The 13,677-nt window shown below is 56.5% G+C and overlaps 1 protein-coding gene across 5 annotated transcripts in view; it reads left to right on the forward strand.

The window, feature by feature from the left end:
• The window catches only part of ALDH3A2 (aldehyde dehydrogenase 3 family member A2), a 20,533-nt gene continuing 6,856 nt past the window's right edge, over nucleotides 1–13,677 (forward strand). For 4 of the 5 annotated variants that reach the window (XR_014298332.1, XR_014298333.1, XR_014298334.1 and 1 more), the window contains exons 1-10: nucleotides 481–558; nucleotides 676–836; nucleotides 2,100–2,331; nucleotides 3,080–3,165; nucleotides 4,878–5,086; nucleotides 6,166–6,283; nucleotides 7,961–8,102; nucleotides 10,096–10,262; nucleotides 11,610–11,709; nucleotides 12,715–12,950. Coding sequence is in view for 2 of the 5 variants with exons in the window: in XM_082679244.1 (XP_082535370.1) it covers nucleotides 684–836; nucleotides 2,100–2,331; nucleotides 3,080–3,165; nucleotides 4,878–5,086; nucleotides 6,166–6,283; nucleotides 7,961–8,102; nucleotides 10,096–10,262; nucleotides 11,610–11,709; nucleotides 12,715–12,950 (1,443 nt within the window). In the remaining 3 variants the exon portion in view is untranslated. Of the gene's footprint in view, nucleotides 57–480; nucleotides 559–675; nucleotides 837–2,099; nucleotides 2,332–3,079; nucleotides 3,166–4,877; nucleotides 5,087–6,165; nucleotides 6,284–7,960; nucleotides 8,103–10,095; nucleotides 10,263–11,609; nucleotides 11,710–12,714; nucleotides 12,951–13,677 lie in introns of those variants that run through there. The other variant, XM_082679245.1, reaches the window with a different exon arrangement.

Below are 13,677 nucleotides of genomic sequence, written 5' to 3' on the forward strand. Positions count from 1 at the left end.
CTCCGCAGGTGCAGAGGAGAGCGAGGGGAGAACCCAGCTGCCGCGGGCATTGTCACGTGGGTGCAGGGGGGGGGGGGTCCGAGCTAGCTGCCCCTCTAGGGAGGGGGGGGCAGGGACCTGGGGGGGGCGGCCCGGAGAGCGGCTGGTAAAGGGTAAAGGAGGGCGTGGGGGCGGGGCTGCTGAGGGGCACTCACCTGGGCGCCGAGTCCCCGCGGCTCCGAGCTGGAAGGGAGCGGGCCGGGCGGGCCGAGGGGCGCCGCGGCGTAAGGGCGACGCCTCCTGAGCCGCTGGGCACGGGGCCCGGTCGGCGAGGTCGTGACCGCGGGGCCCGGCCCCAGCCCGGTCCGGCCCAGCCGTCCGCCCAGCCGTCCTCACCCCCTCGCCTGCCGACTCCTGGGGGCGGGGCCCACGCGGCGTCCGGCCTGCGCAGGTCACGTGGACCACGCCGGCCAATCGGCGCGCGGCTCGGGGTCGACCCGGGCTCGCAGGGCGGTGGCGGAGCAGTTAGCTGCGGCGAGCAGTTAGCTGCGGCGGAGCTAGCGCGCCGGCGGGACGGAGGTGCGGCCGGGGTCGCTGGGCCCGGGGACGGGGGGCGGGGATGGAGAGGCACCGCCCGGCGGCTCCGCGTCCGGCCCGCTCACCCCGCACGGCGCCCGATCTCCCCTGTCCCCGCAGGACTGGCCATGGAGCGCGAGGTGCAGCGGGTTCGCGCGGCGTTCGGGTCCGGCCGCTCGCGCCCCCTGACGTTCCGGCGGCGGCAGCTCGAGGCCCTGCGCGCGATGGTGCAGGAGCGCGAGAGGGACATCCTGGCGGCCATCGCCGCCGACCTGAGCAAGGTGCGCCCCCGGGACCTGCGCTCCACGGCCTGCCCCTTTTCCGCGGGCAGCTGTGGCCCTTTCCCTTCCCCTTCCCCTGGATATGGGTCATTCGTCCGCTTCGTGTATTGCAGGCCTCTTCCTCCGAGTCGGGTTCTTGTCTTTTAACTTTGCGGTTTCTTATGCAGACACAGGGTTTTGCTTGTCGTCGTTGCGCTCGGATTTCCCTCGATGATGTTAGGTGCCACATCTGTGCACCCGCGAGTCACCCGGAGACCTTGTTACGATGCAGACGATGCTTCACTGGGTCTGGGGGGAGGGGGTCTGAGAGCCCGAGTTTTTGTAAGAAGCTCCCAGGTGATGTACCAATGGAACCACGCTTTGAGTAGCAAGGTCTTGGGGGAGTGTTTCGGGTTTAAAAATGGTCCCCTATGTTTTATAACACTGTTGTTACCACTTTGTTTCTAATTTTTCTCTTCATTTCAGGGGTAACAAGGCCTTGCTCTGGCTTTGCTAGGCTCCTTCGGCCCCTCCCCCTGGAAGATTATTTTGAGGGGTAGTAACATCAGTAGTAACAACAGGAACTCTAAAACTTCCTGTATAGCACTTTTGGTGGAGAGGAACTGTGATGTCAAATAGTAGCGGTGGATTTAAGGAAGATACCCAAAAAAGTCTTGACTCATTCACTCTACAAGCATTTCCGAGGGTGTATATATAGGATGACTAAAGAAGTACAATAAACTCCTTGCCCTCGAGGGCTTTAAGTTTGGTTGGGAAACCGAACAGGCACAGAGAAAGTGGGGCTATAGTTTTAAGCCAGTGTATTAAGGCTGAAATGTTAAGATATAGAGGAAAGCATAATGACTATGGTTTATAAAGTGTGATCAAGGCACACCATTATTAATTAGGGAAGTTTTCGTGAAACAGTTAACGTTTAAGCCTGACTTTAAATGGCTTGGATCAGTAAAGAAAGATTTAAAGGGATTGAATATATTAAGAAGGGAATTAGCAAGTCCTTACTGTGGGCTTGGAGGACACACAGGAATCTGCATGGCGAACCAGCTAGTCTGACAGGTTTGCCTGTCCTGATGCCTTTTTTTTTTTTTTTTTTTGCATTGCCATAAGGCTTAGTTCCCCGACCAGGGATCAAACCTGTGTCCCCTGCAGTGGAAGCACAGAAGCCTAACTACTGGACCGTCAGGGAATTCCCTGGCCCGATGCTTCTGACATTCAGGGCCAAGTGTGTCATACCCACAAAGGTTAACTGTGACCTTCTTGTAACAGAGCGAATTCAACGCATACAGTCAAGAAGTCATCACCGTGCTTGGGGAAATTGAACTTGTGCTGGAGAAGCTTCCTGAATGGGCCGCTGCTAAACCAGCTCAGAAGAACCTGGTCACCATGCTGGACGAGGCCTACGTCCAGCCAGAGCCCCTGGGAGTCGTGCTGATCATCGGAGCTTGGAACTACCCCTTTGTCCTCACCATCCAGCCTCTGATAGGAGCCATCGCTGCAGGTCTGGCGTCAGCTTCCGTCCTTAATGTACTGGTTGTACGTTAAGGATAGTGGTTAGTTAAATGCATTTGCTGTGGTGGCTCGCCTTGGTTTGCACCAGCAGTGTATTGAGAATTCATAAACGTTATTATTACTTGTTCAGTGGGCTCCAGAGATCTGTGGGGTGACTGCTTTTCGGGGCCCTGGAGAATGGACCTGCGAGGGCGTAGAGGCACGCGCGAGTCCACGGGCCCAGGTTTGGAGTCACACGTCCATAGCGTCATGTGGTTTCAGTTGCCACCTCTGGCTTTGGATGAACCAGTTGATTCTGTCTGACCCCTTTCTTCATTCAAATAAGGGCTCTGGGAGTCATGCTTGCTTGGGTCTACAGCAAATGCCAAGGGATTCATTTCTCAGTTAACCAGGATCCAGACCAACAGCTTTATGTGGGCAAAGCTTGTCTGTGCGATAATCCCAGGGCAAAAGGAAAATCCAAGGGTGGGAGTGAGAACAGTGAGAGAAGGCCAGAGGCCTGGGGGAGCCTGGCTGGGGCCTCCCGTCAAGGACCTACGTGGTGAGCACTGAGGAGTTAGCCTTTGGGAAAGAGGCAGAGGGGCGAGCGCTCACGCCTGTGGTGAGGAAGACAGAACGCAGAGCCAGAAATAACCAGAGGAATTAACCCTTAGCCTGTGCTCCCCACAGGAGCTCCGTCTCATGGATGTTAGAATCGCTCGAGTACTAGACAACGTCCTGCTTTTTGCTTTGTTTAGGAAATGCTGTGATTATCAAGCCTTCTGAAGTAAGTGAAAATACAGCCAAGGCCTTGGCTACGCTCCTCCCTCAGTACTTAGACCAGGTAAGAGGACCTTGCCCCCTCTCTGGCACGTCTGTCTGTCCGTCTGGCACACACTCTGCTCTTCATGCTGGCTTGCGTCATTGGTGGTCAGGCCTCCACACTCATTTTCCCTCAGCCTCCCACGGCTGGCTTAACAAGAGAAGTTAAGTTCCAAAAAAACTGTGGAATAGTTCAGCTACTGTAGTTACACAGTTTGGTCAGGCCCGTGGCCTTATCGGCACCCCTGCTGTTAAGAAAGCCTCCGCTGCCATCTGGCATTTCGCATTAACCTTGGATCTGACGTGATTTTAGATGTATCCTTCTAGTGAGTTATTTATTGAGGGGCTGGTACCGTGCTGGGCGCTCTTCACGAGGTACAGTTACGTGAACACACGTCTACATTTAAACGGGCATGTTTGTGGCCCGAAAACTACAGAAAGAAAAAGGCCTCCTGACCCAGAGTGTGGACCCTCACTCAGAGTTACAGTGCTGGCATTGAAGAGTATCGGAAGCTGGGACTTCCCTGGCGGTCCAGTGGTTAAGACTTCGCCTTCCAATGCAGGGGGTGCGGGTCCGATCCCTGGTCGGGGAGCTGGGATCCCGCGTGCCTTGCGGTCAAAAAACCAAAACAAAAAACAGAAGCAGTATTATAACAAATTCAATACAGACTTTGTAAATGGCCCACATCAAAAAAAAAAAAAACCTTTAAAAAAAAGAGTATCGGAAGCGGTGGAGAAAAGACGATCTCTGAAGCAGAGGTCTGGTGCCCCACGTGGAGGAGATTGTGACGCCACGTGAACTGGGGCCGTTAGCTCTGCGTGGAGGGGTCCTCGGTGCCTGCCAGGGAGACGCAGCTGTGCAGCGTCGCACCTGTAGTCGGCCACGTTTTCTGACAGCGGTCTACAAGCCACCTCCGGTTCTCGAGGAGCCGTGCTCCCCGTGTTGGCTCATCCCTGCCACGGCGGCCATGGAGCAGTGTTGTCCCAGGGCCTGGGGTACCCAGTGCAGAAGGGCGGTGAAGGCAGTGAGGTAGGGCAGATGCTTCACTGTCTCACTCTGCCCGGATGGGGGTCGTCACTGCGGCCCTGCCTCCCTCGGCTTGTTGGGGACCGACCACACAGGCTCTGTGGATTCAGGCGGAGGCGAGCTAAAGCCTGAAACGCCTGTCGGGCCGCTGAGCTGTGAGTAGAGATGGAGGGGAAACACGGGGCCCACCAGCCGGCTTGTGCTCGGTGTCCCGCCGCCGCTCTTCACACCGTGACTATCCTCTCCCGTGCGATAGCTGCAGACGGTTGCACGGTGCACATGAGGGTTCAGTGCAAAGCGCTGTGACGTCCCCCCATCACAAGAGGAGGCTGAGGCTCAGAGGCGTCGGGTGGCCGCCAGCAGGCACGTGAGCCAGAGGATGACGGGGCGCAGGTGCAGCCTGGACCTGCCCCTGGAAGCGCTCCCCTGCCGGCCTTTGCACACATTCGGGCGCAGTTACTCGGTTCCCCCCGTGCCCTGAGCCCCACGCTGAGCCGCGTGCAGAGAGGACGTCCGGGTGGACGCGCCTGGGGCCTGTCCTGTGGTCACCGACAGTGGCCACGTTCCCACAACCCTCCCCTCTCCCAGCCCCCGTCTTGTGGTTTCCCGGGGCCAGTCTCCACCTTTTCCTGGTTTCACTGAATGTTACGTGTTTACGTCAGACGATAGGATTCCTTCGGTGATGCGAGTGTTTGTCTTTCTTTAAGGACCTGTACACGGTTGTTAATGGTGGCGTCGAGGAAACCACGGAGCTTCTGAAGCAGCGATTTGACCACATTCTCTACACGGGAAACACCACTGTTGGAAAAATTGTCATGGAAGCCGCCGCCAAGCATCTGACCCCGGTGACCCTTGAACTGGGAGGGAAGAGTCCGTGTTACGTTGACAAAGACTGTGACCTGGACGTTGCCTGCAGGTGAGACCGGTTATCTGGACTCCCCCGGCAGGCTGGCATGCCCTGTACCTCCTCGCTGGGCACTGCCGTTGATGTCCTCACAGGGACCAGAACTCTTTCACAAACCACGCCTTGGCGCCACAGCCAGAGGAGATGAACACGAGGTTGTGACATCACACAGTTGCCCTCAGGATGAGGAAAAGCTATTTCTGTTCTCTAGATAATAGACCTGGCAAGAAGTTTTACTGTTCTGATAGCTGATCCAGGAAGTAGGTAATGCCAGTAGGTAATGCCAGGGATCCTGTGTGCCTAATAAGATCTTTAAATTTCCAAAGAAAGGGCATTATGCTGATCTCTTAACTGAGTTCCTTTATTGATAAAACCAATAATTCTCATCTTTTAACTGAGATGAGAATAATAGCATCTTGCATCTGAGAACCAGAAGATGCAAGGTTTCGGGTTGTCTCCGCTAAATCAGTTCAGCTAACAGGAAGCGCCCAAACCCACAGCTGACTGTGCTGGCATGGCGTGGCTCTCCCTCCCTTCAGACAAGGGGAGCGGGGGGCGTCGGCCGGGCTCCGGGTGGGCTCTGTAAGTAGACGTCTACTTGCTGGAACAGGGGACCCCGGTTCGTGGGTTTCCATCCGAGCCCGGGCCCAGCGTCCCAGATTGGGGAGGGCTTCTGGTCCTGCCTGTACCTGGCATCTTGCAACAGGACCAAGCCACAGCAGGAGCCGTGCTGTCTGTGGAACCCCTGTCCTCCCAGATGTCCTCTCGGCCGGGGTGGGAGAAGGAGGGTGTCAGGAGGCTGTTTCTCTCTTTTCCTGCCGCAGGCAGTGGCTTCCCTGCGTATAAAGTAACGTTTCTCATGAACTGGCAGGAGGCTTTCCCTGCTTTGTAGAACAGCCTACGCCAATTGAAAATGCGTCCTCAGTTCCAGCCAACTGATATAGAGATGAGTTTTCGAAACATTTTTATCAAGATTACCAAATACGTATACGTACTAGTAATCTTGACAGCTAGCTGAAAAACGTTCAGACGCGCCGAAGTGCGTGACAGGGGCGTGGGGACTGAACTCTGCCTGCTCCTGCTTTTCCCAGACGCATCGCCTGGGGCAAGTACATGAACTGCGGCCAGACCTGCATCGCCCCCGACTACGTGCTCTGCGAGCCGTCCCTCCAGGACCTGATCGTGCGGAAGGTGAAGGAGGCCGTGAAGGTTCGTGTTTCCCACCTCTGGGTCCACTGGTCTCACTGGGATACAGAGTGAAATCAGATGTTTGCAGGGGGCATCGCCCCACCCCCTCCCGGGAACATTCCAGGAGCAGGTGACTGAACTGATTTCCTGGCTAATGCAAAGTGCTCTCGTAGCGTGGTAGCAGGGTGAGGTTGGTGCTGCACACGCTGACACTGTCCAGTTGATTTGTGGACGGCACAACTCGTTAGGTGTAGAACGGACCTTAAAAAAAAAAGCCCAGTAGCTGTTGTGTGGTCTGGGGAGAACATCGCGAGGCCTCTGCGGTGTGGCCAAGGCCCTCGCCGCGGTGCGGCGATCGAGGTTAGCGGTGCTCGGCTGTGCCGGCGGTTTACAGAAGCCAGCAGTTTCGAGGAACGTGCACTCTTGACGCGGCCATCAGTCTTTGAGGGCGTTTCAAATGGCCATCTCTAGCGAGGGGACCAAGGAAGGCTACACGGTGGTGTCCTGAGCTGAGCCAGAAGGAACGTAGGACTGGGACTGGAAGAAAGGAAGGGATGAAGCTGTGACAGCTCAGCGGTGGGAGCCCCCTGGGTGGAGAAACTATTGGAACCACCGTTGTTCACTTGCCGGGTACTGACCGAGCCCTGAAAGAAAGGCTCTGGAACACCCAGGAGTGACGTAGGTGAGCAGCAAGGTGACGTGGAAGTTGGACGTTAGTGGCGGGACCGCGACGGGGCCGGACAAGGAGAGCGTGAAAGGGGAGCTTGGCCCGACTCTGGGAAGACACTGGGGCTGCTGGGGACGTGCTCGGGTGAGTGTGGTGAGGAACTGGGTTTCCAGGAGGCGTGTGTTCTCTCATCGCCGTGGCTCTCCACTGGGGGTCACCGGGAGCCGTTTCAGAAAAGCCCCCAGTCCCCCGCTCCGAAGACGGTGGTCCAGCAGGGCTGGGGTCTCCAGGTGATGCTGAGGTGCGGCCAGCGCTGAACGCCACTCCTGTGGCTCCGGCGTTGGGGCCCCAGAGCACACATTGCAACACGCTGCCCGGGAGCTTCCTTCCTCCCGGGTTCGAGGCGGGTGCGGGGGCGGACCGTGCTCAGTGCCGCTGGAGAGTAGATTGAGAGCTCCCGCGGGGCTGACTGCTTGGCTTCTGAGGCTCTCTTACTCTGGGTGACTTACCAAGACTGTGTTTTGATCTATTGAGTGGTCTCACGGTTATCTGTGACTGCTGGGAGTGCCAGTCCAGAGAAGACCTGACACGAGGACATAGCGCAAAGCTCAGCAAACCCTTTCTGCAAAAGGGGAAACACACAGGCGGTCAGTGTGTTAGGCCTTGCAGGCCACAGGGCCTCTGCCACCACCACCCAGCTCCTCGCAGGACAGCAGCCAGAGCTGACAGGCAAGCGCGCGTGTGGCCCCGACACGGGGCGAGACCCCCCCACTTGCTCTGTGTCCACCCCCAGGAGGGACCCATGCCAACCCCCGGAACCGTGGAAAATGGGAGACGTGTGTGTGTGCTTTAACTCCTGTCCTTGACCTGCCAAAGAGCTTAGTCTCACTGCTGTTAAAGGATTTGGGGGCTGGGGGGTTGGATTCTGTGAGGATACAAAACCAGATTTGGGGCCATGGTGAATTTTATAATTATTAAAGAAATTAAAATATGGGTCTTTGGTGACAACTAGATACTGCTGTTTTCAACAGGAATTTTATGGAGAAAACGTAAAAGCATCCCCCGACTACGAAAGGATCATCAACCTTCGTCATTTCAAGAGGATACGAGGTTTGCTTGAAGGACAGAAGATAGCTTTTGGCGGGGAGACCGATGAGGCCACACGCTACATAGGTAACGGAGACTCATCTCGTCCTGTAGGGAGGGGCCGCTCAACAGTTTTTATTGACACTCTTTCCCGACACTGAATAAACTATTAGGTGTAGAGTGATTAATAAGCTATTAAATACTGCTTTCTGGTATACTGCTTTGTTACAAGCAAGTTAAAGATGACTTTATATATGTATACGTTGAGTAACTCTATTTAGTTGTTTGTATTTACACACGTATTTTATCTAACTTTTTCTTCCTGGCAACCTTGAGAAGCAGAACCAGACTCTGTAGTTATTTCCAGCTTACGGCTGGGAAAACAGCCCAGAGAAGGAAATAGCTCAACCACAATCGCACAGCTAGCCGACAGCAGTCCTGTTCCAGAAAGAACGTTTTCACCCATCATGCTTGACCTCGCTATTGACTTTCTTGTTGTGTTCTTTGTTTTTTTGCCACGAGTATGTATCACTTTTGAATTTTAAACACACTTATCTAAAATAACACCTAAGATGAGGGAAGAATCACTCATGGGGACTTCCCTGGTGGCACAGTGGTTAAGAATCCTCCTGCCAATGCAGGGGACACGGGTTCGAGCCCTGTTCCGGGAAGATCCCACATGCCACGGAGCAACTAAGGCCATGCGCCACAACTACTGAGCCTGTGCTCTAGAGCCTGCAAGCCACAACTACTGAAGCCCGCGTGCCACAGCTACTGAGACCACCTGCCACAACTACTGAAGCCCGCACATCTAGAGCCCGCACATCTAGAGCTCGTGCTCCCAACAAGAGAAGCCACCGCAGCGAGAAGCCCGCGCACCGCAAGGAAGAGTAGCCCCCACGCGCCGCAACTAGAGAAAGCCCGCGCGCAGCAACAAAGACCCAACGCAGCCAAAAATAAATAAATAAACAAACTTATTTTTTTGAAAAAAAAGATCACACCTGAAGTTGGCGAAAAAGCTGCTCCGCAAATCTGTTTACCTGTTTCCTCTCATCATCACCAAAAACCCCAACTTTTCAAAAACAGAACTTAAGGGACTTAAACAGTACGGAGAAAAGTATGCTCTCGGCCTGTTAGTTCAGCGGCTCCGTAACACCCCCAGAGCCATGGGGGTTCGTCTTTGGGTCCTGCCGGCCCAGCATGTTGACTGCCTGCCTCTATGCCCATGAGTGGTGAGAGGGAAGGTCGGCCGTGATTAGCTCAGACTAGTTAGGAGCTTCCCCCAACCTGGTCCAGGGTCACCTCACCTAAGCGCGTGGCTCTGCAGAGGGGGATGGACACCTCTCTGGCCCAGGGAAGCCGCGGGCGGCAGATCTGAGGCAGCGGCTTCTGTACCCCCGGGCGTGCTGGAGAGAGCCGTCCCGTGCCATGCCTCCAGGACAACCTGGTCGTAACCGTGGGTGGAGGCAAGAGCACGCTTGTTCTGTCAGGTGTCTTCTCCTGTAGTCGACCCTCCAGCCCATCCGCAGGGTCTCCCCGAGCACTGCGGCTTGGGGACTTCTTGGTGTGGACACTGGACACCCCACAAAGCTCTTCAGGATCCACGTCGTCCTCCGGTCTGTGTCTTTCCCCAGAGTGGACGGAACGCTGAGATAAGGCTTAGGGAATCCCACCATTTCATTACGTTTTCTGAACCTGACGCAGTTGTAATCAAGATCAAAGAGATCACAGGCAGGAACGTACTTCTATTAAGAAGCTGTACTGGTTTGGTCCACCGAGGGGCCCTCTGTGCTCCCAGGAAGGCCTATCCACAGAAAGACGCAGGAATGTGGTGCTGAACAGGGTTAAACACGCGCAGGTTTTACTCAAGCCTGTATCTCCCCCTGGGTTTGCACAAGGATCCCTGATGCACATGCATGGAGATGTAATATTTGCACGCTTCACCCACGTACTTGGGACTTGTCTCAGTAGACGACACCTGGGCGGGAGTGGGGAAGGGATGGGTGGGTGACCCAGTGAGCCAGACGTGAGGTGAGAGTTTGGCATTTCTGTCTCCTGCTTGAGCGTTTTCATTTTTCAGCCCCAACGATACTCACTGATGTGGATCCTAAAACCAAAGTGATGCAAGAGGAAATTTTTGGACCAATTCTTCCAATAGTGCCTGTGAAGAATGCAGAAGAAGCCATACAGTTCATAAATGAACGCGAAAAGCCCCTGGCTTTCTACGTGTTTTCTCATAACACTAAGGTAAACTTCCCAGCATGCAGCTCGCTCTCAGAAGCCATGCTCCTTCTCTGCTGTACAGCAAATGCTGATTATTTCGTCTGGTGCCAGAGTCCCCCAGTCCTGGGTAATGAGGCCCTGGGGTTAGGGCTGTGACCCTTCCCTTACTCCCTGGGGTCAGAGCTGAGTCTTCGGGGCGAGCGTCACAAGCCTGGTGACTCACAGACACCTGCCATGTCACTGGGAGACGTCTGAGCGCCTGCATCAGAAGCGCTTCTGCTGTTGATCTGTAGGTGGTCCTGTGGTAGAGCCCCGGCTCTCACCCACGCGGCGTCCGCGGCCCGCAGGGCAGTGTCTCTGGCGCTGCTGAGGGAGGTGCTTGGGAAGCCTCGGACTTGGCTTTCTCCAGCCACGGGGCTTTGTGGTTGGAGTGGTGTTGCCGTCCCAGCCGGGCCGGCAGACCACCCCAGGCCCAGCAGCCCTGCCGCCGCCCTCCACGCGGCCTGTCCGTATGCACCTTGAGGTGACCGGCTGCTGCTAAGGGACAGTGGCCTCAAGGTGGGCCAGTGGGCCAGGAGCCTCTGAAGAAAGGGGAAAACTCGGAAGGGAGGGTGCAGCCAGGTGAGGTCGAGGAGTTCCCACGGCAGGTGTTTTCTGCAGAGCCTCTGCCGGGGCCACGCAGGGAGTCTCGGGGCAGCTTCTAGAGCTGGTGATGCTGGCGGTGCTGGCGTGGTACCGATCTCTACAGACCGTCCAGGAAGACCGGACGTGCGGGGCTCAGCTGGGAATGGGTTAGTGGCACACAGCGGTCTGACGGTTGAAATGACCACAGGCAGTGAAATGACCACAGGCAGACGGTTGAAATGACCACAGAGTGGAAGCTGCGGTCTGCGGCCCAGGCACGGGGCGGCGGGTCAGGCTCGGTCCCAGGGTCAGCAGTGACCTTTGCTACAGAGGACTTGGTGGGTCAGCAGCCAGGGGAGGTGACATTTACCAGTCCAGTGTCATCGTGCCCATTCACGTCCCGGGCCAACCAGCGATTTCCTTCAAAAATAGGATGCTACCTCTGAAATCTTGAATCTTTTTTACATTTCCTAGAAACGAAATGATACCTGTTAATCACATGCCATCCTTTAAAGCAGAGATAGAGAAATATTAACAATTTTTAAAACCTGGAATATAGCCTGAACCATCCCTGGTAAGAAAGGCCCTGGCTGTGGTCCCGGGGGTCCAGCACTGGGGTGTGCCCGGGTGCATGGGCCCAACTCTTCAGGTCATCCGGGTCTCGCTCAGTGCCCCCAGCCTCGAGGAGGATGTGGGTCCCAGGCCAGCGGCGACTGACCCAGAGCCTCTGTTCCTTCTCGTCCTCAGCTCATCAAGCAAATGATCGACAGGACGTCCAGCGGGGGCGTCACGGGCAATGACGTCATCATGCACTTCATGCTCAGCTCCCTGCCCTTCGGAGGCGTGGGTGAGGCCCCCTCCCGATCACTGCCCCTGCAAGCCGCTGCCTGGGGTCCACCTCTGTCCCGCCCCCTGCTCTCCATCCCCAGTCTGTAATGACTGTTCTTTCTTGCGTTGCTTCACTGGTTTATGGATCTTCTCCCAGATTCAGGGCATTTCTTAGGCCAAAAATCAGGTCTCAGTTGAATTCATAAATGCCCTCTGTCCTTTATCGAATGAGGTAGCACGTGACGGGCTCACAGCGCCAGGAGCAGACAGCAGCCAAGGGCTTGAACGTCCCTTTGCTTTTTGGGGCTAAAGGGGCAAAACCAAACAAAACACTGTAGAAAGTTACAAGGGAAAATGTAGTAGCCTCTGAGGTATAAGCACTGTTCACATTTTGGCTTGTCGTTTAGATTTTCTTCCTTAAAATGCACGTCTCTTGACACACGTCACAGAGTCTTCCTGCAGCTTCAGCTGTCACCTAGGTGATGCCCCAGCGGCCCGGCCCCAGTAAGCTGCGCGCCGGGTGCCTTGTGCCACGTGCTCGTCCGCCCGGCTCACGTGACCGAGCAGAGACGTGAGCACGGTCCCGGAGCACAGGTCCGAGAGGCCTGTTGCCACACAGCCGCTTGACCCCACGGTCCTGGCCTTGGGCACTTTCCAGGAGCCTGGGGGAGCAGTGGCTCAGGCACGTGCCACGGCGGGAACAGGCACATGCGGCTCTTGGAGTGGACCACTTGGAGTCCCGCTCGGGCCCTGCCCAGCCCCCTCTCCCTCTCAGGAGGTGGGGCTCTGGTGAGAGTGAGCTTGGTCCCTGGCATCAGTGTCAGCCAGCACCCCGGGAGCTGCCGGTCCCTGCCCTGCTCTCGGAGAGCGTCCTGTGCCAGGGGCCTGCCGTGCGGGGGGCGCTAGGAGGACGTCCTGGAACGAGCCACGTGCGCCGGTGGAGGGGTGCAGCCGGGGCGCCGTGTGCACGGAAGGAGCGCCATCACCCACAGCGGAGCCCGTCTCGTCTGTTCCTTTATTTCAGGGTCCAGTGGGATGGGAGCGTATCACGGAAAACACAGTTTCGATACTTTTTCGCATCAGCGTCCCTGTTTATTAAAAAGCCTGAAGCGAGAAGGCGCAAACAAACTCCGGTATCCTCCCAATAGCCAGTCGAAGGTGGACTGGGCCAAACTGTTCTTCCTGAAACGGCTCAACAGAGGGAAACTCGGGCTTCTGCTGCTTGCCCTCCTGGGCGTCGTGGTGGCAGCGCTCATGAAGGTGAGTCCCCAGGACTCGGGCGCCCGGCGCCTCCAGGTGCACCTCTTGCGTCTCGGGAGCACCTCCGGTCTTTCAAGCAGCTCTCTCCTATTAACTTCCAGAGCCTAAGACTGAGGTCAGGGACCTTCAGGCTGCTGGGCCGCCCTGCTTTTCCGGGCATCCCCGGCTGCCTCTGTGCTCCGGCGGCAGGGACCGTGCAGCCCACAGGCCTCAGTCCTTACAGGGGGCGTGTGGCGGCCTCTGGTCTGCGAGTTCAGAGCCCCGTCGAGCGTGCTGCCGAAGTCCGAGCCGCCTCACCCTCTGACCCTCTTGCTGTTGGTGACTGAGTGTCAGTTTGGTTCCTGGGTGTGCAGGAACCCGGTGTGCGTGGAGGTGGAGGACAGCGTGCCGGGGACGGGGCTGGTGGGGAAGCAGCTGTGCTGGGGGAAGCTGGCCTGTGGCGTTTCTCTCTGGTGACTGGCCGTTCCGGGCGTGGACTTGCTAAGAGACCCTCATGACGGCCAGTGTCCAAGGACGGTCCGTATCCTCGGGGCGGGGCCAGATTCAAGCATTTAATGGAAACAGCTGTGTTCATATCTGTATTTTGTTGAAATGTTGAAAGGGGGTCGGCTCACCTTACAGTGTCACAGCTTTGGTGGAACTGGACCTACCGGTCACGTCTGAGATCGTTTGGGTTTCCTCGGAAATACCAGGCTGTGCTGAGGAGAAAGGCCCTGTTGATTTTTCT

This window comes from Grampus griseus (assembly GCF_964374135.1).
Source record: "Grampus griseus genome assembly, chromosome: 20".
NCBI lineage: Eukaryota > Metazoa > Chordata > Mammalia > Artiodactyla > Delphinidae > Grampus > Grampus griseus.